At 47.0% G+C, this 26,114-nt stretch overlaps 1 protein-coding gene across 2 annotated transcripts; it reads left to right on the plus strand.

The window, feature by feature from the left end:
- Positions 1–4,688: 4,688 nt before the first annotated feature.
- Positions 4,689–24,139, plus strand: ARID5A (AT-rich interaction domain 5A). Of its 2 annotated transcripts, XM_072634789.1 has the most exons (7): positions 4,689–4,848; positions 16,260–16,369; positions 18,211–18,331; positions 18,589–18,641; positions 19,628–19,725; positions 21,859–22,018; positions 22,272–24,139. In XM_072634789.1, exons 1-7 carry the CDS (start codon positions 4,845–4,847, stop codon positions 23,580–23,582), a joined length of 1,857 nt encoding a protein of 618 aa, XP_072490890.1. In that variant the 5' UTR covers positions 4,689–4,844; the 3' UTR covers positions 23,583–24,139. The 2 variants fall into 2 exon arrangements, with proteins under 2 accessions (XP_072490890.1, XP_072490891.1); XM_072634790.1 differs by lacking the exons at positions 18,211–18,331; positions 18,589–18,641 and having other exon boundaries at positions 4,711–4,848.
- The last annotated feature ends 1,975 nt before the right edge of the window (positions 24,140–26,114 follow it).

Consider the following 26,114-nt stretch of genomic DNA (forward strand, 5'->3'; position numbering starts at 1 on the left):
AGTCATCTAATATAATCCATTTTCTAATGCAATCCATCTTACAGATGAAGAAACTGAAGTATAGAGAAGTGAGGTGACTTTCACTGCAGCATAGTGGGAAGAGCACAGAAGGACTAGGGCTCCAATGCTAGATCGACTACTTACAACATTTGAAAAGTTGGCAAAGTTGCCTACTTTCTCCAAACCTCAGTTTCCCTAACTATAAAATGAAGGGGTTGTACTAGGTGACCAATGTTGTATCAAATGGTTCCAAATTCAGGATTACCAGCTAGTAAACTGAGGAGTTGGAACCAGGGTCTCCTGACCTCCCCCCAGCCCCCTCCCAGTTGTTTCATAGCAGTAAAGTCAACAGGCATTTGTTAAGTGGGAATTGTGCTAAGAATTGGAAATACAAATAAATATAAGTAGAAACAAAGACAATCCCTGTCCTCAAGGAGCTTACATTTTACTAGGGGAAGACAGCATATAAAAGTAGGGTAAGAGGGAAGGGCTTGGTGAAGAAAATCTGGAAATTCCAGGAGTGGCACCCAGTGAAATTTTAGCTTGCCTGGATACTTTCCTTAAAATGGAGCAGACAGGAAGATCTTTGAGGGCAGAGATTGTGTTGTTTTCATCTTTGTATAGGTGTGTGTGTGTGTGTGTGTGTGTGTATGTGTGTGTGTGCATGTGAGAGAGAGAGAGGGAGAAGGAGGGAGGGAGGGAGAGGCAGGAGAGGGAGAAGGAGGGAAAGAGATAGAGACAAAGAGACACAGAGACAGAGGGAGGGAGAGAGAAACAGAGAGAATCAAGCATGTTAGTTAAGCATTTGCTTAACAAATGTTTGCTGAATTGAACTGAATACTGACTTTTGGACCAGTGAGCTGGGATTTGATCTCCTATCTTTTGGCTCCCAGACCAATAGTCTTTCCAGCACTTTTGTTTCTTCCGCTCAGTGCCTGCCCTTCCCCTTCCATATTCATTACCAATGATCCCTTCTTCTTCATCCCTGGAAACAAGATGGAGGAAAATCTCTTTCTATTCAAGGATTAAAGCTCAGCGGGAGGGGGAGTGGGTAGAAAGAAACAGGGGGACCCTGAAGGCTTGTCCCGGGCAGTGGGGGTGGCGCTGGGGAAGCAAAGCAGGAAATACAAAGCGTCCAGTGCACCCTGCTGACTTCCCTGGTGATGAGGCTGGTTTCACAACCCTGGATTGTGAATTCTCTGTCGGGAAGTTGTGCAGCCTCAGTGATCTGGGCCTCACCCCTCCGCCCCTGCCCCTACCCCTTACCAAGTCCCCAAGGGCCACAAGATATTCTTGCAACTTTAAAAACAACAACAAGCCCCAAAAAAGTCATTCGAACCCATGAGCCAATTTTTCCCATTCCTGAGAGCTGATGCCTTCTATTCAGGGACTTAATTGTTTTCCATGAGTTGCAAATGCCTCCCGAAACTTGCCTTTCCTGGAGAGCGAGGGACAGGCACACTGGGAGGGGCTGTTCAAAATATTTCCCTGGTTCCCTTTCTCCTTTGAAAAGAAAGTCCCGAGGGCCACTGGCAAACAAGCAAGGCCTGGGAACAAAGCTGCCTGGAGCTGGAAACTAGGCTTCCAAGTTCTATTTCCAGAGCACATTGGGTACTGAAGTGCTAGAAAAACATAGCTTCCGCTCATCCTCCCTGCAACCCTCTTCCACATCTCTTTTACAGTCTGGGAACTGGGGTAGTTGGGGAGGCTTGAAATCCAGGCCTTTGGCATGGAAAACCAGTATATAACGGGTCTGAAGGACAATTTCAAAGCACTAGATGGATAAGTACCATCTGAAGTTCCCCAGGGAGAGGGGAAAAGAGGCAAGGAGTATAGTGGAAAACATGATAACTTGGGAGGCAAGGGACTTGGGTTCTAGTCTCCACTCTGCCAAGCACTGACTGTATGGTGTTGGGCAATAGGAGATTGGACCGCGTGGTCCATAAAGTCTCTTATGATTGCAAATGGCTTGAATATGCTGGGCCTCAGTTTCCTCACATGGAAAGTCACAGGGCTGCTGTAGTACTTTGTAGTGGTATCGGTTTTCCCACTGACTACCTACCTGTGTGATCTAACCTTTCTGAGCCTCAGTTTCTTTATCTGTAAAATGAGGAGGTTGCTATGATCTCTAAGATCCCTTCTAGCTTGGTGATTCTGTGGTTAGTTAATCTCAGAGGTCCTTTCCTTCTCTAAAATAATGTCTTTCTTACCACTATTCAGTGGTAGAAACCAGGTTAGGAGGTGACCGCAGGGACTTACCCGGACCATCAGCACTGTGGTGAGCAGAACCCAGGCCTGATTCTCAGACTGCAGAGGAGACAGAGCATTGTGCCTCCTTTCATCCACATTTATGAACAGAATTTAAAGTCAGAAGACCCGTGTTTGAGCAGTGCCTCTGCTACCTACTGCCCATGTGACTTAGCTAAGTCACACAAATTCTCTAAATGCTATATTCTTCATCTGTAAAATGGGGATGAATATACTTGTGCTAACAACCTTACCAGCAGCAGTGAAAAGAAGAAAGCACTTTGTGGACCATAAAATGATGCGTAAATATCTTTATGTTATTAAATATTAATTATTAAATAACTATTTAAATTAAATTAAATAAATTAAATATTGTTATCTTTGTCTCCTCTAGGAATGTTTTTTAGTTCTCTCAAACCCTGATCCCTCTCTTGTTTCCAGGGAGGGATAAGCAGCCCTTCCTCCTGCTCTGATTTGAGTGATGGCAGAGGCCAGACATTGAACCCCAGAACTGCCAACCTGCAACTTATCCAAGGAGACATACAGTCCTAAGTTCTTTCACAAAAGAGTTTAAATACAGTAAATCCTTAACACCCACTTACTGTACTGTGCTTTAGAAAAGACATTCTTAGAAATCCCACTAAAGCAGTGGCTTCACTTTTCTGTCTTTGGGTGTCCCGGATGTGACCAATATCTATAGTGTTTCTGTCTCTTCAAAGATGTCAAACCGTTATTACTATCGGAATGACATGACAACAACACAACAAACATTTATTAAGCCGATACTGCTGGCACAGAACCATGCTAAGCATCAGGGTAAACACCAAATTTAGGCAAGACCCTGCTCCTATCTTCATGGAGATCCCAGTCTAGTAGAGAGATAATCCACAAATCCAGATAACTATAATACGCAAGAATATTATATATATATATGTATATTATATGCATCAGAGAGGTACAAAACAAAATACTATGTGAGATCTATGGAGGAAACCCATGTTTCACATTTGAGGGATGTTTAAAGAATGATGATAGTGAGATAATTTTTAATAAGCCAGAAAGAGGCAACACATTTATTTTCTTAGTGTAAATAATAGTATAAATTAGAGTGCTGAAAGGAGAATAAAAGTGTCATATACCAACACCTATCCAAGAATCTTGCACATACATGGTAGACATGCCAACAAACACTTGTTGATGATAATAGGCTTCAAGATTTCTATTTGGTTGGTTGTTTGCTTTGAAAAGATTTCACAGACTCAGATTGTTAGAAGTAGAAGACGACTACTCTAAACTAAATCATTTTCAGATACGATTCAATTCAGTTTAACAGCATTTATTAAGCACCTACCTTGAGCAAGATAGGCACCAATGATTTTTATACTCTCTTGAGGAGGAGTCTACGACTATATATTCACAGAAAAGTAAATACAAAACAGATATAGGAGGAATTCAGAATAATTGGGAGAGCCCCTAGTAACTAAAGGGATCAAGATAGGTCTCCTTTAAGAGCTGGTTTTCCTGGAATGTAGGAATTAGGTCTATGAGGCTCAGGTGAGGAGGGAGTGAATTCCAGGTATAGGGGGACAACCTGTGCAAAGGCAGGGATGGGAAATGAAATGTCATGTCTGGGGACTACGAGTGTTATTGCAATCTTACCAATGAAACTGTTGAACTCAAAGTTGATTCACTAGATATTTAGCAAATACCTACTGTATGCAGGACACTGTTGCTTTGGGCTTGTGGGGTGGGTGGTTTAGAAAGTTTAGGTGAGAACAGGATGATACATACAATTTAATTTCAGGAAGATCTATGATCTCATACAGGTACCCTTTGCAGAACTGCAGATTGCAATCCAACCATGTCTTTCCATCCTGTAAGACTTCTATTGTCCATATTCAGTCCTAAGTTCACCATGGTGGGGTGTCCACCCACCATGCTAGGAGCTTTCTCTTGATTTAACTTTACACTGAAATGATGCCAACAGAGCTATGTTGTGTTCTGCCCATAGCATGAACTTGGTAAGTATATGTTGTATTTCTCTGTGTTTGGTGGGGCTGTATCAGAGCTGAGGGCAAACACTTCTCCAAGGGACCATGGAATGGCCATTCTTTCATTTCTCCAGCTCTGGAATTCACTTTTCTGAGAATCTCAAAGCATTTAAAGAATTAGGGTCCTCCTAGCTTTGCAGACAGGGAAATTAAGGCACAAAGTGGCAATGAGAATTGCCCTAGCCCTCACCTCACTCTCCTATGGATGGCGATTGCAGGAGTCTTGGCCCTGGTTCCTTGGTCCTCATTTAAAGAGGTGAATGAGTGGGTAAAGGGAAAAGGAAGCTTGAACTACAACTCCCAGGCTTCACCGGGCACGGAGGGCGGGTCTCAGCCCTGAAGGTACAGCCGGACTGGCCAACGGGAGTCCACAAGGCGGGGCCCGTGCCCGGACTCCTGCGCTGAGGGGGGCGGGGCCTGCCAGCGAGGCTGGCCGGGAGGGTGACTCGTTGCTGGGTCAGTTGCGCTCCGGAGTTGGTGGGTCACATGGAGGTGGAGCGGAGCGGGCACTGAGCTGAGCCGAGAAGAGCCGAACCGACTCCGGTCATGGGTAAGCGGAGCGTCTCCTCTCCCTGAAACCCATCACAACTTCCCAGAGGTGACCACAAAGCCCTCTCCGGTCCGAAGTGAGGAAGAGGGAGAAAGTTTTCAATCGGAAAAGTTTGGTGTAACTACACTTTTCTTGGGTGTTGGTTCGGGGTGTGGGGAGAGAAACGCACTTTGGGGAGGGTGGGGTGGAGTGTGCCCCCGCTACCACGTGTCGTGTCCTGTTTTTGTAGCCCGGCGTGGGGGTGGGGGGGCGCAAGAGACATCCTTTGATCTGGAGCGGGTGGTGGGGCTTATCTCAGTCTGGATTCTGGGCCACTTTCCCTGGTTGCTGGCCCACAGCTCTTGGTCCCCCAGGGGTGCTTAGCCAGGGACTGTGCGTTACCCTGTTTCTCACCAGGCAGGCACAGTGGGGTGTATGTGCGCGCCCGTGTGTGTGCGTCCGTACGCGAGTGTGTGCGGGTGTGCCCCTCCTTTCAAACAAAAGAAAAAAAGAAAGAAAAAATTGGCAGCGAGGGGCTTCCCAGGCATTGGTCTTGAACCTTTTTTTTCTGTCTCTCTACTGAAATTTACCAAGTACTGTAAGATTCTGTCATCCCACTTCCTGCTGCGGTTTGAATCTCTAGCTGTTCTCAGCTAATTTGTTGTGACAGCTGTCAGCAACAGTTTCTCTGCCCATTCTACCCCCATCCCTTCTACCCCCATCACTTCTCCCCTCACCCACCCCCCCCAACCCCCGTCCCCATCCTCTCCTCTTCCTTCTCTCCCCATCCCCCTTCAACTTCTGCCTACTCAGAAATCCCCACCGCTCCCCAGGGCACGAGAAGGGTTAAAGGGACTTCTTGCAGGGCGCACGCACGCATGATGCCGTTTCCACTGCAACGGGTCATTTCCTGAAAGTGACTCTGCGTGTGTTTTTTAAGAACTTGCTCAATGCACTTTGAAGAATCCACTGTGCCTTCCTCAGCCAAGAAGTGTGCTGACCTTCTTGGCAATCACCATCTTTTCGCTCTCCGCTTCCCTCCCCCCACCCCTTTCTCTTTGAAGGCCTGGCCATCCCTGGAGAAGAGTTAATGCCCTTTTCACTGCTGGCTTTCACTCACACGCATCCCTGCAAGGCTAAGATGCCGACGAGGGACCGACCTGGGAGCAAAGAGGAGGGAGGAAGAGGGGGTACGGGGTGGGAGTGAAAAAGGAACTTAAGCGACACACTGAGAGAGGATGTTTTGATTCGAGTTTGAGTTCACCTGAGATTGAGCGATCACTGTTACGGAATCTAAATATACTATCTCTGCTGGCAGGGTCCGGAGCTGTAGCGGAGCCAGGTGGCTGGAACGCCAACTCAGCGCCCGCCGCCGCTGGGGGTTGGAGGGGAGAGAATTCATTCAGTGCCGCGTCCTGCGGCGGCCCGGGCCTGGGGGAGTCGGAGAGACTCCGGGCGGGGTGCGCAGGCGGTGGGAGCAGGGGCCCGGGCTGGGTCGGAGAGGGAAGGAAGGAGGGTCGCTCTCCTTTCTCCCCCTTTCCTTTCCCCCTCCGCGTCCGGCCAGGCGCCGGGCTGGCACGGGTTTGCGGCAGTTCTTTGTTTTCTTGTCCCGGCGCCAGAGTTTCCCCAGCCGAGAGGAGCCAAGGGGAGGAGGAGAGGGGCGGGTTGGGGGGGAGGGAGGAGAGCAGCGGGTGGGGGTGGAAGAAGAAGGGGGGCCAGCAGGCGGGCTCAGGGGGTCGTGGCTCTCCAGGCGGCTGCGGAGCCAAAGAACAGGTGCTTCTCTGCCGGGAGACGAAGCCCAACTGGTGGGAACAAAAGCCTTTGTCGCTTGTTTTAGGGCCGCGGGACACTGAGGGATGGGGTAGAAGGAGATGGCTGGGACAGCTTGGGGTGGGGTGGAGTTAGGTGCGTGGGAGTGGGGGAGGAGGCCCGAAGCCCCGACATTTCCTGACTCAGGGGGGGTTCGAGCCCCTCCTAACAGAGCAGGAGTTTCATGATCAGAGGCCTCCAGAGAGAATCTTTACCATTTATATGACAATGACAGGAGCCCATGGGGATTCTTCATTACCTGTTTTCTCAGATGGGAAACAAGAGTAATGTTTTACATACACTTTTTTTTTTAGGAGGCCAGCTTCTGAAAGGTCTAAAGAGAGAATTGCTTGGAGATCCTAATGAAAGTGCACCTTGCTTGCATTAGGGACCCTTGCACTTTGAAGTACAGTTGGAGTGGGAGACAGTGACTGTCAGCTACAGTGGGTGGAAGAGATTGGGAAAGACTCCAAAAAAATGTAAAGTTGCAATTTCCTGATTTGGGTATTCCCTCCATCCTTTTCTTTCTGACTTCCTTAACAACCATGTGGCTACCCATTCTTGCCTGTTCCCACCCCACCACACGGATACACAAGAGACACACAAACACAACCTCATGCTCATATCCCCAGCTTCCTTTCCATTCCTCACTATTCTCCATCAGTCAGCTTTTCCCTTTTTAGGGAGTGTATTTGGCATTGGGTTTTCTTCCCCCGAGGCTGCTGGGCACTTTACAGGCAGCCTGATACATTGGAGAGAACATTGAATTTGGAGTCAGAGAACCTTCATTGACATTTCAAACACCAACTCTCTTCCTACCTCACTATGTGATCTTAGGCAAAGTCACATCACCTTTCTGGACCTTGGTTCACTCTTTTGTAAACTGCAGAAGGTTGGAGTAGGTGATTTCAAAGGTCTCTTCCAGCTCTACGATTCTATGATTCCTGGGTTACTGCTGGGGGTGTTGAGAGTTCTGTGATATACTCTCAAGATCCAGACTCAGCTGTGTACACCCGAAGTATGTGGGAGGGGGGTGGGTGGGGAGTGGAAGTCACAGTGGGGGGGAGCAGGATGTCAAGTGTTGCCTGTTAGACTTACCATGGCCCTCCCCTCTCCTGCCCAGGAGGCTGTGGTCATGGGGCAGCCCCAGGAAGGGGACTCCTGCAGGCTTGTCAGGGAGCTGCTACCCTAAAGAATGTCTTTGTTTTAACTGAGGAGCAGGCCAAGAGGAACTAAAATCAGCAGCCCCTGGGTTCAGGGGCGGGGGGGGGGGGGGGGGGGGAGAAGCCTGCTGGTATTACTGTTATTTATTATCACCATTAGTTTGTCATCACTGACTCAGGGTTTCTAGGGGCTGACTTTTCAAGAAAGGAAGTATCGTTTCCTTCCTGTCATCTAAGGGGAAGAAAAGCTGGGAGGGTCCATTAATTACAAATTAATTTATCAGATTATTGTCTGCCACTTGAGAAAGCATTAAGTTTGGTCTCAAGTGAATACTACCAGTGTCTTTGATTCTCGGTAGATCCTGACTAATATTTCATAAGCTCATAGATTTAGAGCCAGGAAAGACTTTAGATATCATCTAATCCAACTTCTTATTTTTTGGAGAAATTGAGGCTGAGTGATAAAAAATGGTTACCCAAGGTGACATAAATAGTAAATGGAAAGAGCTAGGTTCATATTTGTATCTTCTGATTCCAAATCCAGCACTCTTTCCAATATATCATCTAATTAACTTTGTGCCATGAGCAAGTCACTTAAACCTCTCGCCACCTTAGTTTCCTCCTCAGTAAAATGTGCAGTAATAATACTTGTACTGCTTATCTCTTAAGGTTATTGTGAGTAAATCTCTATACAGAGATATGAAAGTCTCCTTAAAAAAAAATCTCTTGAAAACAGTGTAGTGGAGAAAACATAGACCAGGGATCCAGACACCTGGGTCCAAGTTACAGCTCTGTCCCTTTGACCTTGGGAAGGTCAATGGATATCTGTTTATCAGTTTCCTTGGAGCGGTTGTGAAAAATCAGATGAATAATGTATATGAAAGTGCAAGATGCTTTCACCTTCCTTCATTCCTGCAATTACTTCCATCTTTACCTCCATCTTTTAGAATCTATTTCCTATATTCAGATTATGTTCTACTCTTTGTGACCCCATTTGAGGTTTTCTTGGCAAAGATACTGGACTGGTTTGCTCTTTCCTTCTCTAACTCATTATACAGATGAGGAAATTGAGGCAAACAGGGTTCAGTGACTTGCCCAGGGTCACCCAGCTAGTAAGTTTCAGGTCATATTTGAACTCAGGTCTTCCTGCCAGGCTCTGTTCTCTATCCATTGTATCATGTAGCTTCCTTTGAAGGCTTAGCTTGTATGCCACCTCCTACAAGAAGCCTTTCCTTATCCTGCTGGTAGTCAGTGCTTTTTTCCTGAAATTATCATGTTAAATTCTTATCTGTTTATGTGAGTTCCTCCAAAAGAATATAAGCTCCTAGAGATCAGAAGCTGTTTTGTCTATGTACCTCTAGTGCCCAGCTAACGTTATGTCTTGTACATAGTGGGTACATAGTAAGTGTTTATTTGATTCAGCTGGATTATTAAACTGAAAATGAGGTTTCTAAGACTGAGAAAAGAAGTTCCCTAGTTTTTATTTTTTACCTTCTGCTATTTGGGTCATTGAAATCCTAGAATGTCAGAGTTTGAAGGCACCATAGAAATTAAATAGTGTAACTCCTCACTTCACATCAAGAAACTAATAGGCCAAGTGAATGACTCAGGGTTAATAGTAAAATACAGATTTTTAAGGAGCCATGCTTCCTTTTCCAGCCTAACCTTAGGGATGCTTTCCAGCTCACATTCCCTCATATTTCAGCCTTACCTTACTAGGAGACTGAGGTTCTAGATGGCACATTAGGACTAGTCAGCTCTTTTACTCTTTTCCACTGCCTGGACCAAGAGTAATCCTGGACAAAATTATCAGTAGGTGAATAGAGCCCATCTATTCCCATTTTTGAAGTCTCCCCTTCCTATATGACTCAGTTCCTCCAGGAAGGCTTCCCCTCCCGACCACAGCCCACCTTTAGCTGGATTTGGTCTTTCTCTCAGATTCTCTTAACCCTTTTTTGTGCTTATCATATTCTAACATGTGTTAGTGTCGTTTTTGTATCTTATTTCTCTCATGACACAGAGAGCTCTCTGAGGGCAAGATTTGTGTTTTATTTTATCTCTGTTTTCCAAAGCATCCAAAGATCCTCCTAAATAATGGGTTCTTCATAAATGTGTGTTAACTTAATTCAGTGCTCTCTCTCACATATGCTATGAGGCGATTCTGCCTCCTTCTCCCCCATCCCTAGGCAGCTGGGTGGCCCAGTGGATAGAGTGCCTATGCTAGGAGTCAGGAGGACCCGGGTTCTGACCACTTACTAGCTGTGTGACCCTGGGCAACTCACTTAACCTTTGTCTGCCTTAGTCTCCTCAAATATAAAATGGGAGTAATAACAGCGTCTACTTCCTAGGGTTGTTGTGAGGTTTTAAATAAGGTAGTATTTGTAAAACATGTAGCACAGTGCCTGGCACAAAGTAGCCAGTGAATAAATGTTTATTTCCTTCTTTCCTTCTAGGCTAGGATCTCTCCCTGCACAGTGTCAAATTCTCCAAACCACCTTTCCTGTCCTTTCTCTAACCATCCTTCCACGCCATCTCCTTTAACCTCTTCCAACAAAAAAGAAGGTACTTGCCTTGTGTCATTTCCCCTCAGGACCCTGCTCTCTTTTCCAGGGTACTAACTGATACTGAGTAAAGTCATCCATATAGCTGTGTGAAGGTAATTTGTGTTTTATCAAGTGACTTTTGGAGAAAAGCCCCCTAACCCTTACTAATGAACCCATTACTAATAATTACAGCTGTCCCAAAAGAGCAGAGTTTATACTATCACGGCAGGTGTTCAAGCAGAAAGCAAATGAAAGTGATGAGTTGAACTAGGTGACAAAGAAGGGAATTCCAGGTTAGGAGTGTCCAGCTCTGTAAGCAGATGGGATTGTTTGAAGGTTGCTCTGAGGGGTCTCTCCATTTTCTTTGACTACTGTCTTTGAACCTCTGTGGTCTATATCTTAGCCATTGCCCTCAGATCCAGCCATTGGCCCATCCCTGGAGGCCCTTTCACTCCCCATACCCCCTTCTTCCCTGCTAGGCTAGGGAACTTAGATGATTTAGGAAAATTCTCTTGCTTTCAAGGCCAAGAACAACCTTGCTGTACCCCTCAAAATATACTGAATAGGTCGCCAGCTGGCCACTCCTTGAATATCTGGTGGGTCCAGCTCTGGTCTGCTGTTCACTCTGATGTTGCTCATAGTGTAGACTCCCCTAGCTGACCTGGAGGCTGGAAACTGCCCTTGCTGAAATCTGGTTGGCTTTGGCTGTGATGTGGCTGAGCTGATGTTTGTGGAGAAGTAAGAAGTATGATTGGAGGATATAGACCCTATCAGTGACCACTCTGGACAAATGTGGGGGAGGAGGCCAGATTCTTGGAACTACTACATGGTGGGTGGGGGTGGCAGGGGGTTATTATTACTCTGGGAGGAATTCAGGCTCTGTCTGTTCTCACTGAAGGCTTTACATTCTTTGCATGAATGTGACTGTGTGGTAGTGTATGTGTGTGTGGTGGGGGATGGGAGGAAAGGAGAGAAGAGGGTTGGTGAGGGTAGAAGGAAATTAGATCCAGGGGAAGAGCAGGTATAGATGAGAAGTATTTTGATATCCCTTGTAACCCCTGTCAATTGAGGGTCCTGAGCTATTCCTACCCTTTCACCAATGTCTGCAAAGGACACGTCTGGAAAGTCAAGGGAAGAGATTTCTGGCAGTTGTAACCCTTTGTGGGACAGACTAATTTTGTCTTCCATAGCTCTTCTCGGAGCAGTTTAGAGAGTGTATATGGAATGAGGAGATCCTCACCCCTACACCCCCAACACACACACACATCACACACCACACACACCACACACACACACCACACACACACACACATACATACCACACACACCACACACATGGTGCATCCTTAGATGGAATATGTTAATGTAAATAACCACTTTAGGACTTTGGTCTTTGAATCTTAGCTTCAGAGAATCAGAAATACAAATCCTATCCTGGGAAGGACCCTACATTACCTTACCTGTAAAATGGGGAGGTCAGAATAGATGCTCTCTAAAGGTGCACCCAGCTTTACATCTTTGATCTTATGATCCCTGTGCCTTAAGTAAATTCGGCAAAGTGGCATAGATTATTTCGTGAAACCTTAGCCATGTGGGAGGCGGGGAAGAGAGGAAGGAGGTGAGGGCTAGCTACTAAGACTTGGTTCAGACCTCAAACTTTCTTTGGGCCCATTGAGGACTTTATTCCACTTTAGATTCTCATCTTATCTGAACTGTAACTTGCTCAGTGCTTAGCACAGTGCTCTGCTCATAGTAGGTGCTAGATAAATTGTGTTATATTGTGATTTCCTCTGTGCCTCAGTTTCCCTCCCTTGAAAATGAGAGAACCCTGGAAATTTTTGGAACCATATCTGATATGTTTGTAACGACTTATCTATCCAATTCAGCAAGTATTAAGCAAGACACTGTGTTAAGTGGTCAGATGTACAAAGACAAAACAAAACAAAAATTACTGTCCTCAAGGACCTTATGGGCTGCATCATTATTATCACTATCTTTGTCCCTAGGATTTGGAAGCACAATGATCTAAAGTACATAGTTCTAGTCAGAGCAGAGCTTTTTCTCCCCCATCACAGATGAGGAAATTGAGACACTAAGAATAAGAAGCTGGTGTCTAATGTCACAAAGCATCAAATCAGTGGCTGGGAACAGAAGCAGTAACTGGACCCAGGAGAGGATTCTTTTCCTCCTATAACTTTGGGTGGTGCTGGGGGATTGGGTTCTCTAAGCTTTGGCTCTGCTTGAAAACTTTAGGGAAGTCCTGCTACCTAGTCTAAGGCTGAAGGCAAGGTGGGGGTCAGGGAGTGATGGGAAGACAATGAGGAAAGAGTTCAGATATAAAACCCAATAGAAACAGAATGCCAGAGCTGAACAGGACCTGGAAAAAGAGAACTTCCTAAAAATAGAGTTTTCTCAAAATAGAATAGGCTGCCTTGGGGAGGTAATGAGTTCCCTATCACTGGAAGTCTTCAAGCAGAAGGCGGATGAACACGTGTTGGGGCTGTGGTAGAGGGCATTTCTGTTCAGTCTATGAACTGGACTAGTTGACTCCAAAGTCCTTCTGGAAATTCTGTGATTTGGACAGAAACTCCTTCATTTTTGCAGATGAAGAAACTGAGGCTCTGGGAGGTTGAATGATTACATAATATCACATGACTAGTGAGCCGTAGAGCTACAACTTGTACCCAGAGCTACTGTTGTCCAGTCCACAGATCATCCCCACATGACTGGGCTAGCTGTGGAGGGAAGTAAATCAGTAATGAAGAAATAGCAATGCATCCTTCGCTCTGGCTAGGAGAGTTGGATCAGGGTGTTACATGTTATTTGGCCCTATAGACTGCAAATAAAGGAAGATTTTTCTAAGTGAGTTCATCTACACCTAGCAGCTGAGATAATATCAGGGCAGAACTAGTGAACTCTCTTCTGAGTGACTTGAATTCTGCACTCCCTTATGGTTCACCTACTGGACAGATTAATAGATTCACAGAACATAGGATATTCGAATTGAAGGATACTTAAAGATCTCTCCCAACCCCTTCATTTTACACATGGGAAAAAAGGCCAAGAGAGATGAAATAATTTGCCTAATTAGTTATAGTACCTCCAAGGTATGGGCCATATCATACCAATGAGTAATAGGTGGGAGAAGGTAGAGGCTGAATCTCAGTTTAGCTCAGCAATGGCTGCTTGAGGAAAAAGAGGCAGAGGACACTATGGGTATATGGGGAGGAGCAGGATGGAGCAATCAGCAAGAGGTCCAGAGGCCACATGGAAGGCCCCACGAGTCCACCAGTGGGCATGCAAGGGACCCAGAGCTTCACAAGGAGCCACTGAGGAATGGAGCACAAATGTGACTTGGTTGAAAGTACCTCCAAGTTCCGAAATCAGAAACCAGGAGTGTTGACACTTGATTCCCCATGAACATTTACTGGGCAGGCAGAAAGTTTGGTCTTACATGACTCAGGACCTCAGTTTTTCTTTCCCTCTTGAGCCTCTGTACACATTTATCCTCCAAGTTTATTTTGGCATTTCCTCTAGATTTTGCAAATGTGATTTTTTAATAGTAATAGCAATTATAGTTACAGTAATAATATGAAAAATTATGGGCTGAGGGAGAGAGGAGCTTCTTTCTTTAGTAGCTCTGCCATCCCATGAATCTGAATGCGTGTCCAGTGTTCTCACCACATAGCCCTAAAGGATTCATCTCTTGCCCAGCGTGGCTTGGTGCAGGGCAAGTTCAGGAAATTTCACAGGGGCTAGGAGATCCAGTGGCAAGAAATTCCCAAGTTGGAATAATTTAGGGATATAAGTGACAGAAAGGTCTGACTGAAAGGAGAGAGAGGAGATCTGGATGGAGCAGTGGGTGAAAGCATGGAACTTGGAGTCATGAAAACCTGAGTGCACGTTTGACCTGAGAAACTTAACTAGTTGTGTGATCCCAGACTCCGTTTCCTCATCTGTAAAATAGGGATAATAATTACACCTACTTCATAGATCTAAGGATCAAATGAAATACCATTTGCGTAGTGTTTTGCATAAATGCACACCCTATTATCATTAGTCCCAGCTCTGCTATCCACTTATGGTGTGAGCTTGGGCACGTTACCTATTTATGGCAGGAGTTATATTTCTGTAGTGGTAGCATTCTTGCATCTGTGCAGCTCCTGACCTAGATGAACTCTTCAGACCTCTGTTTATTCATCTGTAAAATGGAGTTAATAATACTACCCTACCTACTTTACAGGCTGACTGTGAAGCCGAATGTGATAGTAGGCATGACCAAGCTTTGAGAAAGTTACTTGTGCTCCACAAATCTCCTTAAGCAGATGCCATAGTATTGACATTCAGTGGCACCGTGGGTAGGGTGCTGGGCCTAGAGTCAGGAAGACCCTAGTCAAATATGACCTCAGACTTTTCTAGCTGTCTGACCCTGGCTAAGTCACTGGACCTCTGTCCGCCTCAGTTCCCGCAACTGTAAAATGGGGGTAATAATAACATCTATGTCCCAGGGTTGTGAGAATCAAATAAGATGATATTTGTGAAGTGCTTGCTATGATGGTGATGATGATGACGTGACATTTCTGTAGCACTTTAAAGTTTGTGTAGTGCCTTACAAATATCTCGTTTGAGCCTCGTGAGAGAACTATAGGGGTAAGTACTCCAAATGTTCGTATTCCCATTTTATGGAGGGTCAGAGAACATTGTGCATGCTTTTGGTCACATAGCTCTTGATGTCCGAGGGGGCATTTGAACTCAGATCTTCCAGACTCTTAAATCTAGTATGCTAGTCATTATGCCATACTTTCTGAGTACAGGGCCAGGACATTTCTGGGAGGCTCAAGTCTATGTGACTGACCTGGTGTGAACGTCCCCTGTCCTGCACTATACTCAGCCTGTAACCCCCTAGCACCCTCAGGACTGGGCAGGTAGCTCCTAATGATGATGCTGGAGTTGGGATTTCCCCTCATTCGACTTCCCACCCCATAGTTACTGCTGCTCTGGCTTTGCGGGTGGCTTGAGGTTTCAGTCCTTTTACTCCATGCCCATTCTGATCAAACTAGAACAGCCTGCTAGCTGTTCCCTGTGCTTAGTCATCTGCTTTCCACCTCCCTGCCTCTGCATAATTGGTTCTCATCTGGGATGTGCTGCCTTCGCACCTCTGCATCAGATCACCCTGAACTTTCTTCGAAGCACAGCTCATAGGCCATTTCCTAGATGACTGTTCTGCTGATCCCCCAAGTTATTAGCCATCTCTCCCCACTGACATTCCTTTGTATTAGTTTATAGTCTTTGTATTTATTTATTTGTATACAAGTAAGTAGCTGTGATAATCTCCCTTCTTCTTTGTCCCTCCTCCCCAAAAGAGCATTAAGTTCCTTGAGGGTGAGGACTTTTATGTTTTTCTCTTTCTGTCTGTATGTAGTAGTCACTTAATAAATGTTTGCTGAATATAAATGAATTCTAGTCACAGTAATTGGGGAAAGGAAGGTTGGGATGGAAGGGTTGGTAGTATGGAGGAAGACAAGAGGGGAGCGGCTTTCAGGTTGGCAGGGCGATTTCATTTAGAGGGACAGTTGGTTTGCAGGTGTAGTGAAACAACAAGAACATATATCTGGAAGACATGGTGAGATGGGGCTGGACTAGACAAAGTAATTCTATAGATGTATGCTTTGGGTATTGAATTTAGTGTGGCCTCAGCCCCTAGAGAGCAGATGATAGGATAAGGTGAGGGAGTTAGAAAGAAAAGAAGGCCCTGCCACACAGGCCAGGTCTAATCCCAGAGTCATGAAATACCAGGATGCCTCAGTGAGGAGCAGCCAGCTTCCTCCTCTGGGACCCCCTGAAGCCTCCTTCTCCCCTTCTCCCCTTTCTCTGTCCTCTACCTCACCTCTGCTCCATCTTCTGCTTCTCCTTGCAGCGCCTCCTCTCAAAGGGAAGAGAAAACGATCAGAGGGGAGTGACCCCCTGGAGCAGCCAACATCTCCAAAGCCTGACAGTGAGGAAAGCCAGAGTTCCACAGAGCCCGTGGTAAGTGGGGAAGTTAGCCTTGGGAATGGGCCATGGCAGGATTGCTGGAAGACTTCTCTCTGGGGTCCCCCACCCCACTCCTCTGACTGCTGCATCGGAACCTCCACAGCCCACGTTCTTGCAGGTGCCCTCAGATCCAGTCTTTGATCCTTACAGACCTTTCATTCCCTTCATTCCCATCCCATGCTTCCCAGATGGCCTACCATACCTGGAGATTCCCACAAAGAAGAAAAGGAAACTTGAGCTTAAGGAGTTCTTCCACTTCTGTGATAGCCCTGGGTGAGGGCAGAAGGATCAACCCCATTGTGGTATGCACTTTACTTGGTGCCTTTCAGAAGTAGGAACAGATCAGAGGACAAAGTTAGTCTCTCTCCAACAGATCTGAACCTATAGTGCTGCTGCCCAGGGACCTCTTTGGAAGATTGCTTCTATCCATCTGGCCCCAACCAGCTGCTGCTCCAATTTCTCCCTGTGGGATCACTTGGATTCTTCCTGCACCCAAGATCAAGGTGGAGGAGGCATTTGCTTCCTAAGCAGGAGAGCACATATCCAGGGCCTCTCTGAAGCCAGGATCATAGCTGAGCCTTCCGAGAAGAATGGCCAACTCCTTGAGTTGCTGGCTCTGGTCAGGACCCTGGCTGCTCAACAACCAGGCAGAAGCAGGGCAGTGGTGAGCGACATCAGCAGAAATATGCCCTCAGGGAAAGGAAACTGAAAGTCCTGCAAGTCTGATAGAAATGTGTCAGCGGAAACCCAGAAATAAAGTTTGCCTTCAGGAAGTCATCAGGGCTGGCCTGACCAGGTCAGGAGGGCTGGCCACATCCAAGGCTTACTATATACAGGGGAGGGGTCAGCTTGGGTGTAGGAAGGAGTAGGGTGCAGGAAAAATGTTGGATGTGCTGTGGCCTCAGTTGTCTGGAACAGACTATATGGATCTTCCCTGGGTCTGGGCCCCATATTGATGAAATCTGGGCTTGGCCCTTCCCATCATCTCTTCACCAGTGACCCTACAAATGGAGAAGGTGGCTCAGAACCCCAGCAGCAAACATGAGATGGAGCCTCAGGCATTCCCTGAAGTCTGCTGAACAAAGCTTCCCATGGCCTGACTGGCACAGATGCTCCAAAGAAATCTCCTGTTTTACTCTTAAACCAAATTTTCCCTCCAAGTGCAGAACTAGAGAGCCTCAGCCAAGTTGTCTGAACCATCCATGGGAATTATGGGTACCCACAACAAGGCTGTGTGTGCATCCTCCTCAGTCCCTACCTCAGCTAGAGAAAGGTGTTTGCCAACTGGGGATATGACTAGTCAACCCATCTTTCTTAGGCAGCAAGGTTCCCTACGATCCCCCCTGAGGGATTGCCCTCAGCCAGAATGTTTTCTTTCTTCTTTGCTTGGACCATGCCACAGGGTCAAGATTTCCATAAGAGGCTTTTGGAGATATCCGTGTTTAGGTTTCTTCCATATCACGGTGATATCAAAGTACTTGGTTTTTTGATGCCTGATCCCTGGCCTTCCTATTCCCAAAATGGGAATCTCAGCAAAGCACACCTTTTTTTCTCTCACTTATGTTCCCACAATATAAAGAGCATCTGTTGAGGGCTTTCTCCATTAAATAGGTCTCTGGAGGCCCCAAACTCTTATAGATTTCCATATATCTCCCTGCCCAGAGATAGAGGGAACTAGCAACTTCTCACCTGAGAAACAGAAACATTAAAAGTCAATCTCTTCTCCCTTGTGGAGCCCTCCATCCCCCATGATCTACTGAACTTGGGGCTCTGCCTGGCAGGCTTCCATTGGAGGACAAGTCACCCCATCCCGACACCTCCTGTTCTTTCTCCAGGAGTCCCCAGAAGCAAGCGGGGAGCGGGAGCAGGAGCAGGCCTTCCTGGTCAGCCTCTACAAGTTCATGAAGGAGCGACACACGCCTATCGAGAGGGTGCCTCACCTTGGCTTCAAGCAGAGTGCGTCCCTGGGCCAGAAAGGGAGGGTGGGAAGTAATGGGAAAATCCCTGGGGTGGGGGAACTTCCTGGGCATTAGACAAGCTCAAAGGCCTGGGCACACACAAGCCCCTGAGCTGGGTAGGGACTGACTCAGAACTGGGTCGATTCTCTGGCTCCCAATATCAGCTATTGGGGGTGATGGGAAAGGGCCGAAGAATACCCCTTCTTCCCCTTGCAAGACTCTGACCCCTTGGGCATATCCCTCTGTTCTGTCCAGTTAACCTGTGGAAGATCTACAAGGCTGTGGAGAAACTTGGAGCCTATGAGTTGGTAAGGAAGGAGCCTTCCTGGGTGGGTCTCCTTGCAGGTCTTTCCATTCAATTCCCAACAAAAACATATATCTTAGAGTTTGTTTTGGGGAGGGGAAAGGAGGACATGGAACCTGTTGCTAGCTTTGCTTTCCAATCCAGATCTTTTCAAAAAAATCACAGTGGACATCCCTGCTGGAATTTGGGAGTGGGGAGAAAGGGAAGTAGTGATGGAAAGAGGGACTGGAGAGGGAAATATTTCCTTCCATTTCCTGGGAAGTGGGAAGGCCAACTCAGTTGGCTCCATTTTTCCCCAGGTTTAAGGGGTGCAGTGGGAGGGAGAGGCAGTCTTCAGCAGGCAGGTTCTTAGAACCTGAATCTTTGCTCTGTTCATCCTGAGGGGACTGAGGCATGCTGGGTGGGCAACAGCTTGACTTATCCACTGACACTTTGCTGGCCAAAGCAGCTTTTTTCCCTCCATTACCCCATCTGTTCCTTCTCTCCCCATGCCCAAGAAAGTTGCTTGTGTCAGCATTGCGGTTGGCTCCTCTGAGAGGGGAGCATGGACTGGCTAGGGCCACAGCTAAACTTCTTCTGCTAGAGAAATAGGCTGCAATTTCAGCAGTTTTTCTGTTAAAACTGAGAGTGGACAAAATCCATCCTGCCTTTGACCTGTGCTTGGACAGGGAAGGCAAAAGCCAGTTGATGTAATAAGCCCTTGCCTGTAGCTTGGGCTCTCTCTGCCCTCTATTTCACAATCACTCCCATCCTCCGAGTTTTTGGGTGGAGGGAGATGGAAGAAGATGTCTGATTTGTTGCAGATCCCAAAGGAGCACTAGGTTGAGAGAGATTGGCCACAAAACTTACAGCAGCTCTTGTCCACCAGTAGGGTAGAACTCTACCCCTGCCCCCAGCAGGAGAGTTTCCATTACTCTGGTGGGTACCCACATATCCATTAGGGAGTACTGTCTTCTATGGGTCCCCTTCACTCTTTTCCCCTTGTTTCAGGTGACTGGACGCCGCCTCTGGAAGAATGTCTATGATGAACTTGGCGGAAGCCCTGGCAGTACCAGTGCAGCCACCTGTACCCGCCGGCACTATGAGAGGTACCCATAGCCACATTGGCCAAGAATTGGCACCCTCCAAAAGATTCTAAGCCTTGAGCCCTGGCCTGCTGGTCTGCGGTTGGGGCATGTGCCACTCAACAGGACTCTGAGTTTAGGAATGCTCCCAGAAGGGCCCCCTTCATATCACCCTTATGGGAGGGGAGAGAAATATAAGACCCTATTTTAGTTTTTAGCACATAGTGCTCCAGTTTGGGATGGTGTTCCGCTAACTCCCCTCGGACAACCAATTCAATTCACTAAGATTTATGAAGCAGTCCCTGCAGGTTCAACACTTAGCCAAGGGCTTCAGGGGATCCATGAGAAATACAAGACACAATCCCTGCCCTCCATCAGTCAAACCATCAAAAATAAAACCGTTAGGACTTCTTGAACTCACTGTGTTAGAGTAGCTGTGCTGCATGATAGAGACAGGCTGCCTGCCCCTATGACCTTCTGTTTATATTTAGCACTTTACTGTTACCCAAATCCTTTCCACATGTGATAATATTAACAGCCCTACAGCCCTGTGAGGTGGGATGCACAAACAGCTCCATTCACTCTCTGTTCCTGTCAAACTGGACTGCTAGGCATTACTGCTCTCCAGCCTGTGCCTTGGCATGTGTCTAGCATGAATTTCATCTTCCCCTGCACCTCATGGAATCCCTGGCTCCTTTCAGAGTGTAGCTCAGATGCCAGCTTCTGCACATCACCACCTCCTGAGCTCCTAAAGATGTTAGCAACCACCTCTACAAAGTGGGTACAGTGTTTCTTCTTTGCGTTGGTGGAGGAAATACCTGCCCCAACAAAAACCACAGATCCCTGGAATATTAAAGCATGTTCTGGGTTCTCCACCGTCTTCTTACCACCCACACGCAGCTGCCCTTGAAGGAGGGAGATGTGATGTAAAGATCCAGTTCCACAACTATGTATTATTAAGTCTCTACTTATGTGTGAAGCTCTGTGCTGGATATTAGATATACCCATTCCCCTGCTCTCAAGGGGTTTACAGTCTAATGAAAAGAAGAACAGGTATGAAGGGGTCAGAGAAGTTAGAGCACAATGAAAAACCTGAGAAAGGAGAGATCATTTTTACCTGGGAGGTCAGGGAAGGCTTAATGGAAGATATGCTATTACTTGGACTTTGAAGGAAGGGGACTATTGGATTAGATAGTTTTTAAAATTCCTTTTGCCTCCCCCCCCCCATCTAATAGCCTAGATTCAGATGGATTTGGTGAAGTTATTGGGGAGGAGGGAAAAGAGAATGAGAAATGGAGTGGTGCAAAAGACAATATTCATTGAGGGACAAATGAGCAGTAGAGGCAGAAAATCCTTCAGGAGCTCAGAAAAGGAAACCACTCTGAATCAGCTAGGTAGTCTACTGGATCTGGATTAAGAAAAACCTGAATTCAAATCCTCACCTAAGTTCAAGTGCTTACTAGTCTTATGACTGAGCAAATCACTTAACTGCTATCTGCCTCAGTTTCCTCATTTGTAAAAGAAAACTTGTTATTTAGTATGGGCAAACTATTTACATCCCTACATGGGCATTACCTCCCTCTAAATGAGTACCTGAAAAGACCAGCCTAAAACGACCAAGGTCTCCCATTGCTTCCTGGTCCTTCTACAGTCATCCTGATGCATTCATGGTCACTGGACCCAGATGGCTCAAGAGGAGAAAGTGAGGCTGGTGACCTTGCACAGTCCTCTCTCACTCAAAACAAAGTCAAATGCAAGTCATATCATCATTTCTCTGATGGCATGGTCTTCTTCAAAAAAGAAGGATGAGTAAAATGAGGGTAGTAAGAGCACCCACTTCCCAAGGTGATTGTGAGGATCAAGTGAGATATGTCGCATGCTTTGCAAACCTTAAAGTGCTTTATAAATACTAGCTATTTTTTGCAATGAGCTAAGGCAGAAGAGGCAGGCCTGAAGCTCAGACTCCCTGGAGGAGCTTCTAATTCCATTGGGAAATAAGACTTGTAGATGAAATAATTCATAACAGAGTTTCTAAGTAAGCAAACCACATGGTAGGGGCTCTGGCAGGTTGGGAGAAGGAGAGAGGAGTAGGGTGGATCTTGACTGTGGCTATTTGACAGTACATTGCCGTCTCCACATTTCCATCCCCCACCCCAGGCTGGTCCTTCCCTACGTTAGACACTTGAAGGGAGAAGATGATAAGCCACTGCCCCCCTCCAAACCTCGGAAACAATACAAGGTCTCCAAGGAGCCCAAGGGGGATGAAGCTGTAGTGGAGAAGCCAAAGAAAGCCAAGGAAGAAAGACATGGGGGCCAGGTGAGACCAATGAAAAGGTCCTTTGCCATTTTCTGCTTTGCCACCCACCCTTTCCTTCATTTACACCACTTTCTGACCCTAGACCAGGGGAACCTGTGGGCCCACGGCCCACATCCACTGTCATCCATATGTAAGACATGCTTTCTCCTGCCACTACTACTTAGAACCATACCATTCTAGGGGGGAGTCTTTTTGGGGGGGGGTGCTGTTGGCTTCTTCTCCAACCCTAACCACTGGTTTGTTTTGGTTCCAGATCATAGCTGATAAAACAAAACCAGAAACAACCTCTTCAGCTCGGCTTCCAGGCCAGGAGGAGCCGGAGAGCAGCACCAGGCCCCCTGGTCCTTCCCTAGGGATGGCCACTCTGCCCTTCCCGGGAGGACCAGAAGCTGCTGGGGGCTGTGCTGAGGCTTACAAACGCCTCCTCTCTAGCTTCTACTGCAAAGGAACCCATGGCATCATGTCCCCTTTGGCCAAGAAGAAGCTCCTGGCCCAGGTGAGCAAGGCTGAGGCCTTGCAATGCCATGATGAGGCCTGTGACCACAGGCTGAGTGGTTCAGAAGCGGGTCCAACACGACCCTCAGTCATTTACCCAACAGAAGGGCCAAAGAGTCCAGGCCTTCAAGAGGAAAGCCCCCGGGAACCTCCCTGCTTGCTCCATCGTCTGGCTAGCCCTGAAGAACCCCTAAAACCAGCTCACAGTCCCAAGGAGGATGTTCAACCAGGGGGGAATGACAGGGGCCCAGGCCAGCCCCATCTTTCAACTCCAATCTTCACTGGCTGCTTCCATGCTTACCCTGCAGAGGTGCTGAAACCAGTTAGCCGGCATCCACATGACTTCTTTCCCAGCTCTAAGGATGAGGCTGAAGCTGGCTCCCCCTTCAGGCCCCCTGGGAAAGAAGGGGGGAAGCTTGAGAGCCAGCCACAGCTCTTATGGGGTGGGGATGCCAGCCACCCCTCAGCATTCCACAAAGGTGGGGCAGGGAAGACCAGCCCTTACCCCAGGCCCAAAGCCTGCTGGGTGCCCCCCATGGCTAAAGCCACTCCTAAGGGGCCTTCAACACCCCCCTCTTTTCCCAGCAGCCCAGGCCCTGGCTCTGGCTCTCGCAACAAGCGGAGCTTAGAGGAAGAAAGCTTTTCTCTTGGCAAAAAGCTGAGGGCTGTGTCTCCCTTCCTCAAGGAGGTAGAACCCAAAGACTCTGGTGTGAAGCCTCCTGGGCCCAACTTGGGCTTTCCACACCTGTTGGGTCCAACTCTTGGGCCTCCACCCCAGGAGGCCTATAAGGGGACCATGGTGCGTTTCCCCCTAAATTTCGCCAATATGTCTGACCCCTTGAAAAGTCAAGCCTCACTCCCCTTTAGTCCCTTGGTCATCCCTGCTTTCCCTGCCCACTTCCTCACCACTTCAACCCCTTCCCCCATGGCAGCAGGCCTGGTGCACTACCCTCCCACGTCCTTTGATGGGTCTCTCCGCCACAGACTCTACCCAGTCTCCACGTGGCACATGCAGCCCACATACCAAGCCCCTCACCTTTCCTCCTTCCACCTTAACACCAAGCTGTAGGCAGGGCCTTGTGCATGAGCAGGCTTTTTCTTTTCCTTTCCTTTCATACTGTTGAGCATCTGAGCACTCCCAGATATAGGCTGGGCCTCCAGGCACTTCCTAGGCTGCTGGCCAGGGGCAGCTGTGCTGCACTTCACTCCAAAAATATATCTCCATCCCATGTTGAGTCTGTATATGAGGTGGACTGTTTAAAAAACTATGGGTGTCTTCTCTGAGAGGACTTGGGAGGCACTCAGCCCCAAGCCAGAGACCAAGGAGCTGCAAAATTGGCTGAGTTGTGATAAGAGTCTGCATGCAGCAGGTGCAGACCAGGTGGAGCTTGCCCATATCTGCATCAAATGGCTTCTTGGTGTGATAACAGTCAGGGACAATAGAAACCGTGCATTTGAGTTTCTCTTTGTCATCATGCCCAAGTGTCCATCATGACTCTATTTGAGGTGTTGAACAAGAAGGCTCCAAAAGACTCCAGAATCCCACTGGCACGAGGGGGTATTGGCTTGACCCATCTGGATTAAACAATACAAAAACCCAATAAAAACACCTCTGCTTGCTCTCAATTTCCATGGAGCCAGGGACTGTGTGCTTTGGTGGTGGTTTCTTCCCAGGTCAGCTGAGGGAACCAGGGGGTTGGATACACTTGGTACTTCCTGCCACTTTGGAAAACTTGGCCTCTCTAACCCGAACAATTCTGGCTTGTTCATAAAAGCTTACCTTCGTGGGGAGGAGAGGATAAGTCCCCTTGACAGAGTAAACCAACTTTACTCCAGGGCTGGTATAGCAAGCATTCCCAAGCCAGAGGCGGTGGGGTGAGGAGCAGAGAGCACAGAGATGGTTTGCACTGGATATTGGAGGAGAGATTTATAGACTACAGCAAGTTTATAGAAGCTCAATGGTCAGGCACAGAAAAAAACCCTTGAAGGAAGTAAAAAAGCATCATAGAAATGTCAACTGTTCTCCTCATCACCCTTGTGTCTTAGCCAGGTATCTGACAAAGTCTCCCATGCTGTCTGAGTGGAAGTGGTTGGGTACAGAACCTGGAAATCAAGATGGTTGGGTTTGAGTCCCAGCTGTGTGACTTTGGGCAAACTCCCTTTCTTTGATCCTGTTTCTTTATCTCTAAAATGGAAAGGTTGGACTGGATCCTCTAACAACCTGTGAAAATCTCTTAAGACTGGCTTCAGAGAGGGAAGAGAGATCAGTGTCAACCTGGGGAGAGGTTTCTAGTGGTATGATCTGCTATTGCCTTACTCTGTTCAACATTTTATTTTAATCAGTGACTTGAATGAAGCCAGAGATAGAATGCTTATCAAATGTGCAGGAGGCATGATAGTTAAAATGTTGGATAATAAGATCAAGATCCAAATAAAGTAAATATAGAATTTAACTAGGGACAAATGGAAAGTCCTACACTTGAGATCAAAGCATCAACAGCACAAACTCCAGATGATGAAGGAGATGGCACTAAATAAGTGTGTGAAAAGGACTTGGGGATTTAACGAGATGACAAGCTCAGTAGGTATTAATTGTGGGACATGGCATCAAAAATACCAATGTTATCCTGGACTGCATTAATATAGTCATAACTCCTCAGCACTGAAAGGGACTTCATCAAGCCCAAAACACCTGTGAATGGGTGTAGGTACCTACCCACATTATTCTCAGCAAGATCCTTTTTAGGACCTTGAGGAAGCAATATGGTGTGTAGTAAAATTTGTTGTTGTTTAGTTGTTTTTCAGTCATATTCTACCCTTTGTGACTCCATTTGGGGTTTTCTTGGCAGAGATACTGGAGAGGTTTGCCATTTCCTTCTCCAGCTCATTTTATATATGAGGAAACTGAGGCAAACAGGGTGAAGTGACTTGCCCAGGGTCACACAGCTAATAAGTGTCTAAGGCCAGATTTGAGCTCAGGAAGAGGAGTCTTCCTGCCTCTAGGCCCAATGTTCTATCCACTGTACCAGCTAGATGCTCCTTATAGCAAGAACTACACTCAAATACTATCGTTATCACTTTCAACCTATGTGACCTTGGACAAGCTACGGGACCTCTCTAGTTCTCAGTTTCTTCATCTGTGCAGAGGCTGGACTAGGTATCTTCTAAGGTCCCTTCCAGCTCTTAGTCTTTGATCTACTAAACCTCCAATTGACAAACACTACCTCCCAAGGGATAGCTTTCCACTTTTGGATAGCTCTAATCGTTAGATTTGTTTTCCTCCTCTTGAACCAAAGTCTACCTCTGTCTGACTTCCACTCTTTGCTTCTGGCTCTGCCCTACTGGGCCAAGTAAAACAGTCTCCTCTGCACCACTAGCCCTTCAAACACTTGCCTGCTGTTTTAAGCCTCCATATTGGTTTTCTAGTTTAAGAAGCCCCCCCCTCCCACCCCCGTTCCTTCAATGGATCCTCAGAAGCAAAAGGTTTTGAGTCTCCTTGCCATTCTATTGCCCTCTTCCGTGTACTCTCAGTGTCCTTCACCTGATGTTGTAAGACATAGTACAGTAGGATAAGAACCTTCACAAATCTGGGGACTATGTT

The sequence above is a fragment of the Notamacropus eugenii genome, chromosome 1 (genome assembly GCF_028372415.1).
Source record: "Notamacropus eugenii isolate mMacEug1 chromosome 1, mMacEug1.pri_v2, whole genome shotgun sequence".
In the NCBI taxonomy this organism is placed as follows: domain Eukaryota; kingdom Metazoa; phylum Chordata; class Mammalia; order Diprotodontia; family Macropodidae; genus Notamacropus; species Notamacropus eugenii.

Excerpts from the sequence above, each read along its gene's own strand:
- ARID5A (XM_072634789.1), top strand. Across the intron at positions 16,370-18,210 it reads AGAGTTCCACAGAGCCCGTG|GAGTCCCCAGAAGCAAGCGG; the intron begins GTAAGTGGGGAA and ends TTCTTTCTCCAG. Across the intron at positions 18,332-18,588 it reads TCACCTTGGCTTCAAGCAGA|TTAACCTGTGGAAGATCTAC; the intron begins GTGCGTCCCTGG and ends TGTTCTGTCCAG.